The following is a 20,092-nucleotide window of genomic DNA, read 5'->3' on the forward strand; positions in this document are numbered from 1 at the left end:
AGAAGCACAACGAGCCTCTCTTTCCTTCAGCTCACATTTGAAAACCCAGCTGATCTGCAAGGCCTCCAAGTGATAAAATAACCCAAGTGTTGCACCCTGTCCATTCTCTGTGCTGGGATGGATTGTGATTCTAGTCACAAACGCATTGGGGCCAGGGTTCTGCTGTGCCGCTGTTTTAGCCACCTTTGGTCTCTTATTCTTAGCTCGTAAGCTTTCTGGGAAAGGGAATGACGCTCACAATGCATTTGGACAGTGTCTAGCACAGTGGGGCCCTGACCCCTAGCTGTGGCGCATACACACTGCCGCGAAACGAACAGTAAATAAGAACAAGGGCTGTGCAAAGTGACGTGGCAATCGTCAGATTCTTACCTGGACTGTAAAACCAGGCACGCACTTCCAAGGTAAGACGGGGCAATTGTTTCTGGCTCCTCCACAGCCTTCCTTTGGGATTCTGTTTGCACATGGCATCACTAAGGGCCAACCCTGCTCCAGCTTGTATATCACATCACATACCCCTGAAGGTCACAGGGTCTGGCTGGGAAAGTCGTGCCACATAGCCCTCTTTGGCAGAGCAAGAGTGAAGGGCACTAAGGAAATCCCGAAGAGGGTCAGACCGACATTATGACCCCTCTTAGAAATAGGTGCACATGGGGGTCAGGCCCACATCCAAACAGCAGGGATCACAACACAGGGGAGGCACTAGGCCAAGTGCACAAGTTTATACATTTGGGGTCACAGATAACGGGCTGCAGTGTCCATCGCAGTCATTAGGAGAGGAGCCTGTGGATCTGCGTGGCAGGCAGGACTTCCAAGTTAGCGGTGTTTGTCTTACAGCATCCTGGCCACAGAGGGCAGACAGCTCTGGGGGTGATGTGCTCAGGCGGGTGGAGTACTCGGGGCTGGGAGAGGGACAAGGTGCAGGGGGAGGGGGATAGGGACAAGGCAGTGAGCAGAGGGGCTGGGAGTACTGGGGGCAAGGTACACAGGGTGGAGGCCTTGTTCGGAGGGGTGTGGGATGATAAGGAACAAGAGGGAATGGAGTTCTTTGGGGGGAACGAGGTGTAGGGAGTGTGTGGGGGGCAGAAGATGGGGTGATGGGGGCTGGCAGAGAGGGTTGGTAGAAGATAAGGCACAAGGAGGAATGGGATACCTATGAAGCAATAGGGTACAGGGAGGGAAGTGTTTGTGGGGGGACACATGAGGGCAGATTGGGGGATGGGTGGAGAGCTGTGGGGCTGGCCATGAATAAGGCACTGGGGGAATGGGGAGGGGCAGGGAAGCGGGGGATCTAGAAGGCTGGCAGTAAGAGGCTGGCAGGTTTAAGGCACCAGGGAATGGGAAGCTTGTGGGGCAATGGGGGGCAGGGAAGTGGGGACCAGAGGGCTAGTGGGGACAAGGCACCAGAGACTGGGGAGATGGGGGGCAGAGAAGTGGGAACTGGGGTGCTGGCAGATACAAGGCCCAGGGAATGGGGAGCTGGGGGGCAGGGAAGCGGGGGCTGGCAGGGAATGGGGAGATGGGGAGCAGGGAAGCAGAGACCGGGGGGCTGGCAGGGGCAGCAGGGGATGGGGGGCAGGGAAGTGGGGACCAGGGGGCTGGCAGGGAAGGGGGAGATGGGGGGCAGGGAAGAGGGGGCCAGGGGGCTGGCAGGGAAGCGGGGGCTGGCAGGGAAGGGGGAGCTGGGGGGCAGGGAAGCGGAGACCAGGGGGCTGGCAGGGGCAGCAGGGAATGGGGGGCAGAGAAGTGGGGGCCAGAGGGCTGGCAGGGAAGCAGGGGGCTGGCAGGGAAGGGGGAGCCCGGGGGCCGGCAGGGAAGGGGAGGCCCGGGGGGGCTGGCAGGGAAGGGAAGCGGGGGCCGGGGGCCTGGCAGGGGCAGGGAACTGGGGGGCCGGAGGGCTGGCAGGGAAGGGGGAGATGGGGGGCTGGCAAGCGGGAGCCCGGGGGGGCCGGCAGGGAAGGAGGGGCCCGGGGGGGCTGGCAGGGCTGAGGCCCAGGGAAGGGGGAGCTGGGGGGCAGGGAAACGGGGTCCAGGGGGCTGGCAGGGAAGGGGGAGCTGGGGGCAGGGAAGGGGGAGCTGGGGGCAGGGAAGGGGGGTCCAGGAGGGCTGGGGGGCAGGGAAGCAGGGGCCCGGAGGGGCCGGCAGGGAAGGGAGGGTCGGGGGGGCCCGGGGGGCCCAGCAGGGAAGGGGGAGCTGGAGGGCATGGAAGCGGGGTCCGGGGGTGCTGGCAGGGAGGGAAGGGGGAGCTGGGGGGCAGGGAAGGGGGGGTCCAGGGGCCCAGCAGGGAAGGGGGGACCCGGGGGGACCGGCAGGGCCGAGGCCCAGGGAAGGGGGAGGGGGGGCAGCAGAGCGCGGGGCGGGGCGCGAGGAGCCCCCTCCTCTCTCCGCGGGGGCGGGGCCCCGCGGGGGTGTGGCAGGCCCCGCCCCCCGGAAGTCCGGCGGCGGTTGCCAGGCAGCGGTTGCCGGGCGGCGGCGGGCGGCGCGGGCCGATGGAGGGCGCGGGGCTGAGCGGGACCTTCTCCAGCCTCATGGCCGAGGGGGCGCTGCTCAGCCGGCGCGGGGAGCACGGCAAGGCGCTGGCCAGCTTCACCAACGTGAGGGGCTGATTATGCACATCGCTCATGAATATTCATGAGCATTAACACCCCCCCCCCGCGGGTAGCTGGGGGTCGGGGGTCGACAGTGGGGTGCTGATACAGGGCCAGGCGCGGGGCGCGGGGCTGGGGGACGGGATGTGGGACTGTGGCACGTGCGTGGCGGGGGGTGTGGTGCCCAGGAGCGAGGGGACGTGGCACACGCACGTGGCGGGGGGTGTGATGCACAGGAGCGAGGGGACGTGGCACACGCACGTGGCGGGGGTGTGGTGCCCAGGAGCGAGGGGACGTGGCACACGCGTGTGGCAGGGGGTGTGGTGCCCAGGAGCGAGGGGACGTGGCACACGCACGTGGCGGGGGGTGTGATGCCCAGGAGCGAGGGGACGTGGCACATGCGTGTGGCGGGGGTGTGGTGCCCAGGAGCGAGGGGATGTGCATAGGAGTGAGGGGACGTGCCACGCGCGTGGCGGGGGGTGTGGTGCCCAGGAGCGAGGGGACGTGGCACACGCGTGTGGCAGGGGGTGTGGTGCCCAGGAGCGAGGGGACGTGGCACACGCGTGTGGCAGGGGGTGTGGTGCCCAGGAGCGAGGGGACGTGGCACACGCGTGTAGCAGGGGTGTGGTGTCCAAGAGCGAGGGGACGTGGCACACGCACGTGGCGGGGGGTGTGGTGCACAGGAGCGAGGGGATGTGAGGACACGGCCTGGGGAGATGAGGGGATGCAGTGAGATGAGATAGCACATGTGGGGAGGAGACGTAGCAAGGGAGCAAAGGGCTATCATGCGTGGATCTGGGGACAGAGCACAAGAGAATGCGGAGAAGTAGTGACATCACAAGGGGAGGGCCGTGGTGTCATCCCAATGTCTGCATCGGTCAGTGACACGTGTCAGTGTTCCTCATCAGCCCTGAGCCGGGACCAGAACCTCAAACCACAACTTACTTCCCTCCATGATTTGAATGGCCAGGGCAGAGCGATTTAATGAGGGCAAAGTTATTTCTCCAGTTCTCTAAGGAGTGGAGACCAGAGGTTGGAGCAGGGGCCTGGGCGCTAGGAGTCCTGGGTTTTATTTCTGCCTCTTCTACTGATTCTCTCAAGTCACGTGCCTCAGTTACCACCAAAGGGGTGATACAGTTTACCCCTTGCGGGGGTTGTGAGTCTTTGTTCATGAATGCTTGGGAATCACATGGAGATCCTGGCTGGGAGGGCGTCACAGATGTGCAGCAGGTTCTATCAAATACAGGTGCCGGTGCGTGCTTCCTGTGCTGACAAGCCCAGCACCTCTGTGACTGAATGCTTCTCTCTGTTTGCATCCCAGGCTCTGCAGGTGAAAGCAGGGGATAAGCATGGCCTGGTCGCCCGTTCAGTGTGTTACCTGAAACTCGGGGACACAGAAAATTCCCTGAGAGATGCAGAAGCCTCTCTTCAAAATGACCAAACATTCTCCAAGGTAAATAGCATTAGGGGACAAGGGACTGGTGTGGACCTAGGACTGGCCTTCAGTGAGTGGGGCACCAAGGGTACATCTACACTGCAAAAAAAAAAAAAAAAAAGCAGCAGCAGGGTGTCTCAGAGCCTGTGTCTATGGACTTGTGGTCAAAGGTCTTGAACTACTGTGCTAAAAATAGCAGTGTAGACATTCCTGCTCAGGTTGGAGCTCGGGCCCTGTGGCCACCCCCCTTTGACTGGGTTTCAGAGCTTGAGTGGGAACATTGTCTGTATTGCTCTTTTTAGCACCATACACGAGCCCAAGTCTGTAGACTCAGGCTCTGAGACTTGCTGCTGTGGCCTTTGTTTGTTTGTTTGTTGTTTTTGCAGTGCAGACACACCCCAAGAAGCCAGGGGGGAGCAGTGGGTTGTTAAAGTCTCCTCTTCCCCACTCTTTGTTCCTGCTCCAGAATATGAGATCAGAGCTGCCGGTGAGTTGCTGAATCTGCCCTTGTGTTGCTTGTGCTCAGTGCAAGCCCTGTCTGTTCTGTCAGGACAGTGGGTTGTCTGGAGAGCTGTTCTTCTATCCAGTTGAAAATCCCATATTCTACAGGGAAACTCTAGTTTCAGTTGAGGTTTGCTGGACACACTCACACTTTATTCCAGCATCACATAAACAGCTGTAAATATTTACAGTCTGACAGCAACAGGGGCCTGATCTGGAACCCCTCCCCTTATAGTGACCCCAAGGAAGTGAAGGAAACTCACCGGAGTCATGGTTGCAGGATCAGGCTTTATGCTTGGCAGAGATGAGATGGCCCGTAGCACTCTCCTCACTGCTTTGGGAGCTGTTCTATGTATTACATTCAGACTGTTTGTTTCCTTCATTACAGGGGCTTTACCAAAAGGCTGAGACCCTGTACACCATGGGCGACTTTGAATTTGCACTAGTGTATTATCACCGAGGCCACAAACTACGTCCAGAGCTACAGGAATTCAGGCTAGGAATTCAGAAAGCTCAGGAAGCGATTGACAACTCTGTCGGAAGTAAGATGTTACAGTTTATTGACAATGCAAGCGTATCCCAAAGCAGGCAATTCAGTAGCTGTGGTCCTATATTATATTAGTTCCTCACGTGCTCAGAGAATGAGAGGACATTGCACAGGAAGATCTGTCGGCCTCCTGAATCACATGCATAATTGCCATTTTCAGCTGAGGTCAGGGAATTCCCAATAGGGTCCAACCTGTGTTACTGGCCAAATGTATATTTTGTTACAGTATCTAATTACCCCCCAGTAATACAGATTCAGGTGTCGACCTGGACCCCCTGATCCATGCCGTCATTACCCTATGCTTGATTATTGCAACTTACATGTACGAACAAAGCCCCAAACTCTGAAAGTGTTCCAGCTCGTTCAAAACGCAGTGGCCCATCTGCTTAGCACCCTGCTGCTCTTCTCGCTACACTGGCTCCCCACTGACTACAGAATCCATTTCAAGGTCTCTGTCCTGATGTTCAGAGCCTTTCAGTGAAATTAATCTCAGCTTCCTGAAACCACATCTCCTGCTGTGACCCTGACCTCCCATGACAGCTGATCTGCTTGGGACAAGTGAAAGTTGTCAACCAGTAGGGAGAGGCAACACTTTCATAGGAGCTAGACCTAGACTAGAACTCAATCCAGCCAGAGGCAAAAGTGATCTAAGGCCTTCTAGTGTTCAGAGCTAGATATAAAACTAATTTCTTCCACTTAGCATTCCCTTAATAATGTCTTCACAAGGATATGCAGTACACCCACTCATAGACAGACAGCATGCCTATTCACAGACATACATCACACCCCCACTTATGGACACACACACACCACAGCAACTTTCAGACAACACCTACCCACACAGGACACATATAGACATAGAATGATGGCACCCGCCTCCCCGACATGCACAGAACACAGAGACTTGGACTGACAGTACACCTACCCACCCACAAAAGCAAACAGACATGCTAATCAACAATCAAGCTGTTTCTTCTCAAGACTGGGAAAGAAGCAAGAGACAACTGTTATTTTAGCTGTATTTTCATGTAACTGGGAGGCTTCTGGATACTACGGCAATGGAGACCATGAACAGCTAGCTAGATAGTCTGAGAAACTCCTCCCAGGCTGGTCTAGATAGTCTTGTCCTGACTCTCTCACCTGAGGAGATTCATTAGAACAGTGTCTGATTCTCCTTTCCCCCTTCTGGCTTGGCCAAAGCTGTGTGGTGCCTGCATGCAGTTAGACTGGCAGAGTTGAGAGCAGGGCATTTTGCTCTAAATATTGACAAATATGATTTAGAAATAACTCTCTGGGCTGGTGGAGGTCCTGGTATCCCACTCTGGTACTGCCCCATCTGCCTGTTTAACTGGCCGGTTGTCTCTTGTCTTATAGGTAGATTGTAAGTTCTTTAGGGCAGGGACTGTCTTTTTGTTGTATTTGTACAGTGCCTGGTGCAAAGGGGCCCTGATCTGTGGTTGTGACCCCTTGGTGCTACCATAGGGGCCACAATAATAATTCTTATTAATAAGACATGCAGCTGAGCTGTTTCTCTGAGCTGCAATTCCTGCTCTTAGACGGAAGAGAGGGATACAGAACTTGCCACGTATTTCAAATGCCGCGATAAGTGCCCAGCTTTGTTTCGAACAGGGCATTACTGGCCTAGCACATTTACATCTGTGTTAAACTCTAGGGCCTGTGCGTTGCAGTTCTTGAATGCTCACAAGCATGTTTTCTCCGTTTGCAGGTCCTTCCTCAGTTAAATTGGAGAACAAAGGGGACCTCTGCTTTTTAAGCAGGCAGGCAGAGGTATGGTGTGAACGACATTTCTCTTGGGAAGCTCACTAGAGATACCACAATGCTAAATGCTTTCTGGTGAATTGGCACAACCAGGGGAAAAAATGGCTGAGACTTTCTGCAGCCGTATCAGTAGAACTAAAGTTCTGGGGTCAGCCCAGTGTGCCATGCGTGGCAGACAGTTCTGCCTTCTTGACATTTTGTGTAGCTCTATCGGAAGAGAGCACCAGCCAAGGAGAAACTGAACACCTGATCTGGCGCCTTTCCACCAGCAAAACTCCCACTGCTTTCAAACAGACTATCACACAGGAAAGAGGACATTAAGAGCATCTGTGTTTGTGTCTAGCTATGGGCCCAAATTCTGCTGGCCTTACTCACATGAGTACTTTCCATCAATTTCAGTAGGGACATCGGGGGGCATGCTCAATCTGTAGCACCTACTTTGGTTTGACTTGCTTTAAGGTTAAACTTTTCAAAAGTGGCCACGGATTTCGGGTGGCTCAATTTTTGGGTGCCCAGCTTGAGGCACGTGGCTCCTCGGGAGCGTTGAACAGTTTGACATCAGCGGGAGCAGTGAGTGCTCAACTCCGCAGAAAGTCAGGGTTCAAGGGCCTGACTTTCGCAAGGTCCTGCCGAGTCCTTTGACTCCAGTTGGAGCTGTGGCTGCTTAGCAGCTGTGGAAATCAGGACCAACGTGTCTAAAGTTGGGCATCCAGAAATAGAGGCCGCCATCATCAGTGGCCACTTGGGAATATGTGGCTGAATGTGCTTAGGAGAAGTACAGTAACTTTAACCTGTAGAGCCATCCCAGGATGTATTTATTATGGGTGTGTTTTGAACCTGGATTAGGATTTGGGATGGGAAGGCCTGCGGGGATCTTCCCCCCAACACCCTTTCTCGTACTGTGGAGGGCTGGATGCCCCACCCCCAGGAGCCTGCATGCACTGAGTCTAGCACTGGTCAGCTGGAGTCACTCAAGAGCAGTGCAAGACACTATCTCTCAGAAGGGGCAGAACTCCTGCTTTTATAAAGCTGCTGTCCTAGGGAGCGAGTGCGTGGGGGTGCTTGGGATCTGAACTTGGATCCCCACTAGATCAACAGGCTGGTCTTGTGCCTGTGTCATTCTCTCCTTCATGAATAAAAAGTTTGGGAAGTGGATCCAAAAGCTAGCCCTTTCTGCTTGTGTCAGTATCCCTCTCCTCTGCGTCCTTCTGTTTTGTTCTGCGGCAGAGCAAAAAAGTGAAGCAGAAACTTCAGGTCAAAGCCCCCAAAAAGGATCAAAAGCAGCAGAGTAAAGTGGAGCCCATCAGGAATGAAAAGACTGAACGGCAACTTCTTGGAGAGCTTTATGTTGACAAGGCGTACCTGGAGAAACTACTCAAGGATGAAGGTCTTTCTCTATTTTATTTAACTAAATATAACACGTTATTCCTCTTGATTCAGTCAAATCCACGTTTTCCTTTCATTCTGTTATTCATATGACCACCAGGGGACAGACCACCCCTTAAGTAGCACATGCTAGGGTTTGCAGTGGTCCCAAACCTACAAATTACATGATCCAGATTTATACAAGTTACTCAAGTTTCCAGGACCAGTGTTTGTAACAATGTCTAAATACATTTTATACTTTATACTTCCTTATTAGTTAAATAGCAGCATTCTGTAGCAAGCAGTTCAGTTATCCACTAACACCGGCCCAAAGCCCTCAATGCCAATCAAAATAAAAAGCAGAAATTATATTATTTTAAGTACAAATGTCATAGTTGATTAGATAAACTCGTGTTGAATTAAGTTGAAGGCACCAGTTTTGCTTTGGACTGGTCAATGTCATGGTTTTGCTGCTAAGGATTAAGATGTGGGATTCGGAAAAGGATCAGATTTCTGAGTTGGGCAGAAAATGCATCCCTGTTTAATTAGTTTTCTTGAGAAATATTTCCCCAGGAACATAGGAGAGAGGCTTTAGTCCCCTGTTACCTGCTGTTATGTTACCAGTCTTCTTAACTTGCATGGGTCCATCTTATCTTCTGAGACTTTAAAAGTTCTCACAGTATTCCATGGGGACAATCCATGCAATCCAGGATGCCTACATTCCATTAAGGTGCCATCTACGCTATAAGTGGATCAGACAGTTTCTCATCTTGAGCTATGGCCGAGTGGGACAGGTGTCCAGATCACCAAACTTCACCACCACTAGTGCTCACTGAGCCTCTCCTGGGTTGTTTCACCATTGAAGACAAGGATTGAAGGGGCCGTGGACACTGACTCTTACGGGTCATGCTTACATGCCAGGTTTAGGCATGACAGCAGTGGGTGGTGAGGTGGTGGGGGAAGCTTGCCCTGCCACCACCCATGCTGTGTCTGTTCCGGGGATTATTAAAGGACTTAGTCTCCAGGGCGCTCAGTCTGGGGCTAGCACTAAAAATGTCCCCCCACATCATGGCTTCACTCCTCAGATCCTTTAATACTGTCTCCTGGTTCTGCCTTTCACTGATTTCCAGACTTGATCAAAAGCAGCACAAAGTATGGGATGACAGTGGAGGACCTGATCCTGGGTGGCATTAACTACCTGGACACCCGCACCGAATTCTGGCAGCAGCAGAAGCCCATCTACGCCCGCGTGAGAGACCGCAAGCTCATGCAGCAGAGATGGCTCCCAGAGAGAAAGCGAAAGCCATCGGAAGTTGCCAGATACATCCTGAAGAGCATGGAAGAAATTGATATGTGTAGGTGTCCCACATGGAAGCAACAAGAGCATTGTGACTGGTGTATATTATTCACAGTGGGCAGCTACAGACCAGATCAGCAGGAGCCCTGCATTTAGAGGGCTGTTATTTCCTAATGATAGCAGGTTTAAAAATGTGTCATGCTTTTCCCTGCCTTTCCCAAGCAATACTTCAGTATAGAATTTAACACACTGGGGTATTTTCCAGCTCCTCCTATACTCAGGGTATCCCAGAGCACTGTACAGAGCAGTGCTTTGGACACTAGAACCCTGTAGGCAAATGCAGTGTGCTTAGCAAATGGCCCACCCAGGCTGGGACACTGGCGAGGCCAGGGCATTGTTCTTCTCTACCTTCTTTGAAAAGTAACAAGGACAGAGAGGGCTAGAAGGATGAAGAATTTGCAGAGAAGGGTCTGGAAGGGAGGAGAGAGGGCTCCAAGCCATTTCTATTCAGTGTTTGTCCTGTTCACTTTGTAACCCATAAGACCTCTGTCGTCATCACTGAGGCTCAGTTCCTTTTCCTTGCCACAGAATTGCCCCCAAATGTGGCAGATGACAGAGCTCCATAGCATAGTATGGTGGTTTAATTGCCACAGCATTGCACAAAGCTGGGACAGGTAACAGAGCCGCGTGATGGACTGACCTGTAAGAGATGCCATAGTGGTGTTGCGTCTAGCACTTACTCTCAGATGACACATTCAGCTTCCCTGCTGCACGACTAGATTCTCCCAACCCATCTTCAGACTGTGGGTCTCATTCTCCATTGTCCTGCACTAGGGGTTTTCATTTGCACCTGTGCAAAGTGAGTGCAAAATGGTACCAAAGCAGACTTACATTGGTGGCAGTATTTTGCACAGGTATAAATGAGTCCCCAAAGACACAGTGGAGAATCAGGCCCTGTGTCTCCCCAGCTGTCCCTGTGCCCCACTTGGTGCTGAGCGTTCCTCTCTCTATGCTTCTAGTGTTGACCAGTAGCTGCCCTGAAGGAAGCTGTAAGAAAGCTGAGCATGTGCTAAAAACAATCGAAGGTTGGTCTGACGATGAAATTCCCAACAAGAACGAATTGATTGGAAACCTCTACAGCTGCATTGGGAACGCTCAGATAGAGATGGAGCAAATGGGGGCTGCACTGCAGAGTCACAAGATGGATCTGGAGATCGCAAGGGAAAAGTGAGTGCTCCAATGTTAACTTGGGATGGGCGGGGAAAGGAGGCAATGTGTGGCGGTAGGAGTTCAGATGGGAAGGGCACATTGCCTAACTGAAGGGCAATTCTCAAATAATGCTTTGAATTTCTATAGCCCTGCTCTTCTGGGGACCTGATGGCACTAGACCCAGTCATTACGTGCCCTCACGGTATCCACTGACGTATCATCATCACCATGGTACAAACAGGGAGGCTGAGGGAGAACAATGCGTGTGTCCTGCCCAAGGACACAGACCAAATCCATGTCAGAGCCAGGGCTTGCACCCGGAGCTCTTGATTCCCAGCCCTCCACCCTGCCCCCGGCAATGCTTCTGCCTAAGAAAACGTTATAATCAGATTTCTTGATAGGTTTTCTGGCTTGGGAAATCATTTTCATTTGAGTCATTACGTCAGTACGCAGGAGGTACAGCCATCCGCTCCTGCAGAAAACGTTCAGGCGGAAGAGAATGGAGCAGAATGGGCTTTATATCGTCCTCTCCGAATGGAGTTTTGCAGAGCACTTCACAAAGCAAGGAGGTCCCTGTTGGACCCGTTTGGGTTTTTGCTGCCAGTGCAGTGATTAGGCAGGGAGGAAGCGTCCTCTAGTGGTTAAAGTGCAGGACAGGAGTGAGAAGATCTGGGTTGTGCTGTTCACTCACTGTGTGACCTGGGGCAATGCATGTAGGGTATGTCTACGCAGCAACTAGACACCTGCAGCTGGCCCCAGCTGGGAAGTCTACACAGCAAGGAGACAGTCCCACAGCCTGAGCCCGAGTCAGCTAGGGATAGTAAAACTGGTTCATATCAGAGGAGGGGCGTGAGGGTTTGGTCATTAACATTTGTAAAGAACACTTGGTGCGCTACAGGGTGCATTCTTATAAAGTGAGTAGCCATTAGCTTTGACCAATAGCTCACACAGAGCACTGGACAGCAGAGCCTGGTTACTGAGAGCGAGCGAATGCAGACTAGGACCCTGGGATTCTCCTTTTCAATGATTTAAAAAAGCTGCTTTGTTTCTTTAACTTCCACCACAGACATGGCATCTATCTCAGCACAATATCCCATTGCAATTTTAAATGGGCCCTATGTCACACCCTATCAACTTGAAATCTACTTAATTGAACAGAAAAATGAGTTAAAAGTACTTTTAAGTACTACGTGTGCCCGTTACTCACCCCTAGAAATGGTACACTTTCCAAATACAAAATGCTTTTCTCGCCCATGTTGCTATGTGAAAATCCACACAACTGACTGACTACACAGAGGGAACTGTGGAAGTGACTGCACACAAAAAGTGTCTTATCAAATGCACAAAAAACCAATGCAAACAAACAAAAATGGATAAAGCAGACCCATTCCCCCCACTTATCTCTTCCAGCTACAGTAATCTTAGGTGGTACTTAGAACAGTAGTTGGTAAAAAGTATTTCAAACTGACAGTGTTCCTTTAGTGCTGTCTGACATTGTTATGTGAGCTCACTGAACCGGTGAATCTTAAAGAGAATATAGAGGGAGCCTAAGAAAATGCAGGATTATTCAGGGGCAAGACTCTTTGAAGACCTCGTTCTTTCGCTTCAATGCAGTGATCTGCCAGATGCCATCTCCAGAGCTCTTGACAACATTGGCAGGGTTTATGCCAGAATTGGCAAATTCCAGCAAGCTATTGACACGTACGTAACATTCATAACATAACAGGTAAGAAAGTAGATTTACAATTAAACGGGTGTTGCTTGGTCCATGTATTTAATTATGCTGTCAACAAGGGGTACTGCTAATGCCAGCTGTGATGTGGACACTCGCCACGAGGAGCTGCACTGGACAGGCCACTGGACAGCCATCAGATAGTAACAATTTCCAGTTGCAAGGATTGATCTTGCCTTGATTCAAACCGGCAGCCCTGAGAGTAAATGACTTTGTAACCCAACCCCCAGAGTCTTCCAGACTTTCTGACTTGCTCTCTTTCCAAACATCTAAGAGGCCTCAGCATAATAAGACTTTGGGTAATGGAAGCATCTGCAACCCTTTTAAGGGTTTAAAAAGCCAAGAGCCAACATTACACTGAACCTAGGGCAGTAGAAGTAACTTTCTTTTCCTGTGTAAAGATGGGAGGAGAAGATCCCACTGGCAAAAACCAGCCTGGAGAAGACGTGGTTATTCCATGAAATTGGCCGATGTTACCTAGAGCTCGATGAAGCAACAGAGGCCCAGGATTATGGAGAAAAATCTCTCCATTCAGCGGAGGAGGAGGGTGATGTTGAGTGGCAACTCAACGCTAGTGTGCTGGTTGCACAAGCACAAGGTAAAGACATTGTTGAAAAATTTGCTTTAAAGATGGCAGACATTGAGTCTACTCCACAGCTTCATTAAACCTGTCTGTGCCTTACAAACAACCCCACAAAGTCTCATTTGAGCAAAAGTCTTTTCAAGACTTTTCAAGGCTCATTGGGCTAACATAATAGTTTCCTCTTGTTCTTAGTCCTGCATTAAAATGGATTCTTGTTTGTCTGTTACAGTGAAACTTCAAGACTTCCAATCTGCAGTTATGAACTTTGAAAAAGCTCTTGAGAAGGCAAAACTCATTCATAACGATGCAGCTCAGCAGGCCATCATCATCGTAAGTGATTTACTGTAATCAAGAGAGGAGTTTTGGGGCAATGTTCAGAAGTTACCGATCACTGTTGTTCTCAACTTCTGGTCCATGGGGCCAGGGACCCAGGGCAAGAAGAGAATGCCAGCTGGCAGCTGGGGGATTAGGGAATGAAATGTCTCACACGAGGAACAAGGCAGCCTCTGTCAAGCTGCTCCCCAAAATAAAAAACATATGAAACCTCTTGAGTTAGAAAACTCGGTCCCAATGTGAGCTAATGCTGGAAATATACGGGGTAAAATCTTGGACCTATTGGAGTCAGTGGCAGAACTTCTATTGACTTCAGTGTAGCCAGGAGTCAAATTCTGTCTTTCATTGCATCCAGGTGCATGCCAGCAAGCTCATGGCCAGCAACTGGAATGTGAGGTTGAATATGGCCCCCCTGTTCTGGCCTCTCTGAAATATCATGGAGAGGCTACTCTGCATGACCTCCATGACAGGAACAATATGGGTATTGGCTATGAATTGGGGGGGCATGATTTGCATGTTATCAGCACATATGCTTGCTGCCCTAGCAATGGCCTGCATGCATAGGTAGTCCTCCAGGTGATTCATAATCTCATTGGAGTAGATCACAAAAAGGGCTGATCTCACCTAGTATTTCAAAACACAGAACAGTGCTTCTTCAGCATGAATGTGTGCCTGTTTGGGGATCCGTTAAGTGTGTTTCCGAGCACAGGGGAACCACCTCTATTGTTTAGTTAAAAATGGGAAAAACAGTGCTAGCTGTGTGGGACGGGGGTGTAAGGAGGAAGGGATGATCCCTGCTGAAGTGTGCTAAGGAGTATATTAGCGAGAGTAGTGCAATCACAATGGGGGGAGGAATGGAGCAAAGAGGCTCTTCACTGCAGGTAGCTTTAAAGGCACCAAAAGAGCAAGGAATGATGGGAGAGGGGACAGCAGAGGGGATTGGTCCTGCTTTGAGCAGGGGGTTGGACTAGATGACCTCCTGAGGTCCCTTCCAACCCTGATATTCTATGATAATGGGACAAACTTTTGAATAGGCCTGTCATGTGACTGCATGTCTAGATTTGTCACTAATTATTCTTGTCAACTTCAGGCCTTAGATGATGCGAACAAAGACTTCATTGAAGAGTTGAAAGCAGAACAAAGGACAGAGAGAATCGAATCTTTAAGAGGTACTAATTCACCTGGGAATCGGTGTGTAAAACAATGTAGAAAGTTTTGCATATCCCCTTCTCTTCTACATCATCACAGGACACTTGGAGGAGTAGCTAACTCTATAATCCTCTAAGTGCTCACAAACTGATTGATGAATAATTTGTTCCAATATATTTCCAGGTATCAAAGTTAGGCTGGCTAGTCTATAATTCCCCAGGTCCTCTTTTTTCTCCTTTTAAAGATAGGTTCTATGTTTGCCCTGCTCCAGTCCTCCAGGTCCTCACATCCTCCAGGAGTTCTGAAAGATAATTGCTAATGGTTCCAAAATTGCTTCAGCTATTTCCTTAAGTAAATTTCATCAGATCCTGGCAACTTGAATCGATCTCTATATTGTCTAACTTGTTCTTTCCCTATTTTGGCTTGTGTGCCTTCCCCCTTGTTGATAACATGTATTGTGTTAGGTATCTGCTCACAATTTACCTTGTTAGTGAATCAAAATAGATTGAATCAAAATAGGCACTGAACACCTTAGCCTTCTTGGTGTCATCCGTTGTTAGCTCTCCTTCCCCACTAAATAGTAGACCTACCCTTTTCTGTGTCTTTCTTTTGCTCCTAATGTATTTATAGAACCTCTTCTTACTGCCTTTTATGTCCCTTGCTACGTGTAATTCATTTTGTGCCTTAAACTGTTGATATTGTCTCTACATGCTTGTGCTGTTTGCTTGTTCTCACTCTTGCCTATTTGTCCATGGTTCCACTTTCTGTAGGATTACGAGCTCCTGATGGAGCCATATCAGCCTCTTACTATTATTCCTATCAGGATAGTTTGCTGTGGTGCCTTTAACATTGTCTCCTTGGGAAACTCTCAGCTCTCCTGAACTCCTTTTCCTCTTAGATTTTCTTCCCATGGATCTTACCTTCCAGTTCTCTGATTGTGTTCAAGTCTGCCTTCTTGAAGTCCCTTGTCCTTGTTCTGCTGCTGTCTCTCCTTCCTTTCCTTAGAAGCAGTAGCTCTATCATTTCATGATCGCTTCACCCAAATGGCCTTCCACCTTCTGATTTGCAGCCAATTCCTCCCTGTTAGAATCACGTCTAAAAGGGCCATGTCCCAGGTTACTGCCTCCACCTTCTGAAACAAGAAATTGTCCCCAAGACATTCCAGGGGCTTACTGTACATTTTGTGTTTTGCCGAATTTCTTTTCCAACAGAAATCTGAGTAGTTAAAGTCTGCCATTACTAGCAGCTCTTGAGTTCTGGATATTTCTGTTGTTTGTTCTGGAAATGCCTCATCCCCCACTTCCTCCAGATTCGGCGGTCTATATAGCAGCCCCCTATGGTGGTGTCACCACTGGTTTTCCCCACTTTTATCTTCATCCAGAGACTTTCAGTTGGTCTGCCTCTCCCCTCCTTCTGAACCTCAGAACAGATGTATACGTTCTTGATGTACAATGCAACACCTCCTTCCTTGTTCCCTGGCTTGCCCTTCCTGAACAAACTGTACCCCTCTGTCCAAATATTCCAGTCTCGAGATTCATCCCTCCACATCTCTGTGATGCCAGTTGAGTCATATTTTAGCTTATGGCTCATGCTCCCCGTTTTCTGTTTCTTCCCCATAGTCCTTGCATTTGTGTATAGACATGTGAAACCATAAATTGGCTATGAACGGTGGCTTTGCTTTTTATCACTGAGGTTCCGATCCCCAGCTGGTGTAAATCAGCATCTCTCCAACTTCTATGGAGCGATGCTCATTTACACCAACTGAGGATCTGGCCCCAATTCTTTAACACACGTTAGTGCTATTTATAAACAAGACATTTTCCAAAACACAAAGTGACTCCTATAAAGAAGTTAATTTCTCCAGTGCCCCAACACCACAGTGATGGGCCTGGCAAGAACCTAAATAGACAGCTACAAAATGTGATTGTACCTAATGCTGCGTGGATATGAGACATGCAGGAAAGAGAAAGAGGGAAAAGCTCAGCTGGCTTTTGGAATCCACCTGAAATAAACTGTATCCAATTTCCCATCACCACCTGAATAACTCCATTCCCTCGGGAGCTGCCGCAGGGGGACAAGAGTCAGTGCAGGGCGGCAGCAACCTGCAGTGCGGTGTTTGTGCAGTGACCCACAATTTTCAATCCCAACTTGATTACTGCAGCCATTGCATCTTCTTTCCTCCATACACACGTAACTGCTGTCGACACTGGGGGGGTTACACCAGCACAATGGGGGCAGAACAGAGTTTAAAAATAGCCCTGAGCTGTGGGATGCTTACGGTTACCTGTGTGATGCTGCAGCCACTGACTGAGGCTGTACAAGTTGATGTAATGGGGAAGAATTCAGCAGAGGACGCAGAGAGTTCCATGGCTAGGTATTTAAGTGCCGTATCAACTTTGAGCTGTAGGTGGCAGCATTTCCCGAGTTTCCCTGTAACTGCTTGCAGAAGGCAAGCAGTCCACTCAAGCACCAGACATGCCAAACCTGGGGGAAAAACGCAGAAATGGGGCTCGTTTTTGGCTTAATTGGCTTGTGAGTTGCTTGTTGGCTAGTTTTTTGGCTTGTAACTTGTTGCTTCTTTTTTTTGATTGGCTCCCGGCAAGCAGGGGCAAGGGGGGAAGAGAGTCAGGAGTGCACAGCGGGCTCACCCCAGTCCCAGACTGCACGCCGAGGGGATCTAGTCACATAGAGTGTTGGGGTTCTTAGGGATTGGCTTATTTTGGCCTTATTTTGAAATGGGATTAGCCTGATTTTTGGCTTAGTGTGAAAGTCAGGGTGCTTATTTACCGCGTGAAAGTTGGCAACTGTGTCAAGCATCCAGTCTTAAAAAGATAATAAATAGGTCATTTTGTAAGGCAAGTCTGCAGTGGGGTCCTTGGTGAGTGCTCCAGCTATGGCAGGGCAGGGGGGGAGCATGGAAGAAAGTAGAGGGCATGATCCACTCATTGGTGCAACCAGGAGTATCGCCATGCAGTGATATGAAACTGGTCTAAGGCTGGCAGTGGGGAGGGCCATCCAAGGTCTCACAGAGTACAGGATCACCACGGACCCCTTGTGGGAGAAGCAGCTATGTAACACCATGGCAGAGAGTTTACTCAAATGGATCCTCAAGTGAACATATTTGAAATGTTATAAAACTGAAACCATTTTAGACTGTGTCTGTTACATATAATACCCTGAAAGTTTGGCTCCCATATTTATACACTGAAATATATCTGCAATACACAAACTGGGTGGTTAATTCAGGTGTAATAGATCCTCAATTAATATACAACAGGAGGCCCTGCTCCCGCAGTTGGATCTGGGAGGGCAGTCCCCTGCACCGATACATAGCCCCAGAGTCTGAGGTTGTTATTTAATAAAATAAAAATATAAAAGGGATACAAAGTTTTTATATATATATATATACACTGGATATTGTATGTGTGACTATTATACAGCTATATGGATCTGAATCCATAAGAATAAATGTTTCAGTATATGCCACTTATTTAAGTATTATGAGAAGAGTGCCAATTTAATATTTAAATCTTAGCTTCATTCTTAGAGTGCTGTTTGGTCTGACAGCCAGCTTTCCCCCATAAACCCTGCAGGGTATGCACTGTTCAGAGTTAGGCATGCAGATCTTGGGCCGGGGTAAATCTCGGTATGTGTGTAACTGATGACTAGTTTGATATACATCCTCCTGTTACACACTTCTGGGTTGAATGTACCACCCCTGAACTGGCAAAGACCAATGCCCCTTGAACCCAACCACACCCCTTTTCCCAGCAGCATTCTCCCCCACTGGCCCTGGGTGACTAAACAGAGTTCACCTCTTTTTGTGCAAACATGAATTCCAAACAGATGCAACTTGCCAGCTCTGACCTACAACTTAAGCCCTTACTCCAGGGATGACTTTAACCTGTTGAGACCAAAAAAAAGGGAGGGGGGAGGAAAGACTGTATCAATGGGGTGGAAGAGCTCAGCAGCCCTGGTGCTCCTCTCCTCATTAAGTGCCCTCCACACCTGGAAGGTGCAGCTCCATTCTCTGCTCAGTGCTTGGTGGGAGGAACTCTGCTGTTCTGTTAAAGAAACCTCGCACTGATTTCTTTTCCAGATTACGATTACGATGATGAATACCAGGAAGGAGAGGAGGCAGAGGACCAAAAAGAAAGAGAAGAAAACAAACAAAAGGAGATAGAAAAGGAAGAGAATGAGAGAAATGGAAGAGGAGGAGGAGGAGGAGAAGAAAAAGAGGAGACAGAGGGAGAGAAAGGGGAAGATTATGCAGAGCCTCATCAGGATTTGCCTGAATAAAGAGGCAGCATTTCCCCAGGAAACCACTCGTTAGGGTTAAAGTTCATGAGGGGTTGCTGGGTTTGCAAACTAGTGCATTTTAGTTAGTGTGAAATGGCCCCTATTTTCCCTGGACATGGAGTCAGCTCCGTCAGAATTGGGGCTACTCTTGCTCTTTGCCCTCCCTTTTAAATACTTTTTTCCCCATGTTCCCAAGCCCTCCATTCAAGGCTGTTTGGGCTGTTACTGTGGGAGGAGTTCTGTTACTTCCCTCCCCCTCCCAGCCTTTCTGCCTAGAGTTCAGAGCCAGGTCTGTGCTTAGAAGCTTTTCTGCTGTGCCCACAGCTTTCTCTGGTAAAAAACTCAGCAATTTTGCCAATGTAGCTTATTCCAGCCCCTCTGAGCAAACTAAGCTATACCAGCAAAAGCGCCTGCTTGCTGGTATAACTGGGTCTTGCTGGTACAGCCGTGGCGATCAGGGAACCCATTTCATTACACCGCGGGCTGAGGGAGCTAAGCCGGCAAAAGTTGGTGGGGTAGAGCTGGCCCAGGACTCTGACAGAGAGTCAGACGTTACTGAGGGCCCAATACTGCACCTGCTATGCAAGGGCAAAAGTCCCATCCACTCCCGGGGGCGTGCCGCATGCACTAGCATGGCAGCGTTGGGCTCTTGCAAGTATATTTGACCCACCGGGACAGTTGCACTCATGGCAAAGTTGGGTAACATGACTGTAGGACACAGCGTTTTACCTCACGTGCCACTGACTCACTGGCGCGGATCCTCCAGGCCGCATCCCGCGCTGCCTGATTCCCACAGGCTGTGAGCAAGTGCTGGGTGGAGCGTGGCCTAAGTCAACTGTGGCTTTGAGTCACGGTGAAACCTTCATGCCGCCAAGGGAATGTTATTTTTAGTGTATGTGACTCGTAAATAAATGATGCCAACCGTGATGGCCACAGCTTGCCTCCTTGAGGGCGTGAACTACAGTGACTAACAACTAGTGCCTTCTCTGCAGGGGGGAGGGAGCTGCCCTGGCTGTGCCTTCTCTGGGGGAGCTGGGAGCATTGCGATTGCAGAGCCAGGCATGGGTCTGCGCCTTTCAGGGCAGTCTGGCGGTGTGCCATCGGACGAGCCTGGCGCTGCAGGCAGACCTCTCCATTGTTCGCCATAGGCTCATGTTTATAAAGTGTTCGCTGTTCAGGGTGCCAAAAAAAAATCCCCCCCCTGTAACGGCTGGCTGCCTGACTTTGCCGGGAGCCTGAAACAGCTCCGGACCCTGCCCCGTTCAGCTGTGCTTAGAA

The 20,092-nt window shown here is 50.1% G+C and overlaps 1 protein-coding gene across 2 annotated transcripts; it reads left to right on the plus strand.

Moving 5' to 3' along the window:
• The first annotated feature begins 2,446 nt into the window (after positions 1–2,446).
• Positions 2,447–19,741, plus strand: ODAD4 (outer dynein arm docking complex subunit 4). Of its 2 annotated transcripts, none has more exons than XM_048830009.2 (12): positions 2,447–2,591; positions 3,907–4,038; positions 4,910–5,063; positions 6,795–6,856; positions 8,075–8,234; positions 9,343–9,567; positions 10,529–10,736; positions 12,333–12,419; positions 12,852–13,048; positions 13,263–13,363; positions 14,457–14,535; positions 18,615–19,741. In XM_048830009.2, exons 1-12 carry the CDS (start codon positions 2,487–2,489, stop codon positions 18,812–18,814), a joined length of 1,710 nt encoding a protein of 569 aa, XP_048685966.1. In that variant the 5' UTR covers positions 2,447–2,486; the 3' UTR covers positions 18,815–19,741. The 2 variants fall into 2 exon arrangements, with proteins under 2 accessions (XP_048685966.1, XP_074979753.1); XM_075123652.1 differs by lacking the exon at positions 2,447–2,591 and adding an exon at positions 4,407–4,507 and having other exon boundaries at positions 3,968–4,038.
• The last annotated feature ends 351 nt before the right edge of the window (positions 19,742–20,092 follow it).

Source organism: Caretta caretta, chromosome 27, assembly GCF_965140235.1.
Source record: "Caretta caretta isolate rCarCar2 chromosome 27, rCarCar1.hap1, whole genome shotgun sequence".
Classification (NCBI taxonomy): domain Eukaryota; kingdom Metazoa; phylum Chordata; order Testudines; family Cheloniidae; genus Caretta; species Caretta caretta.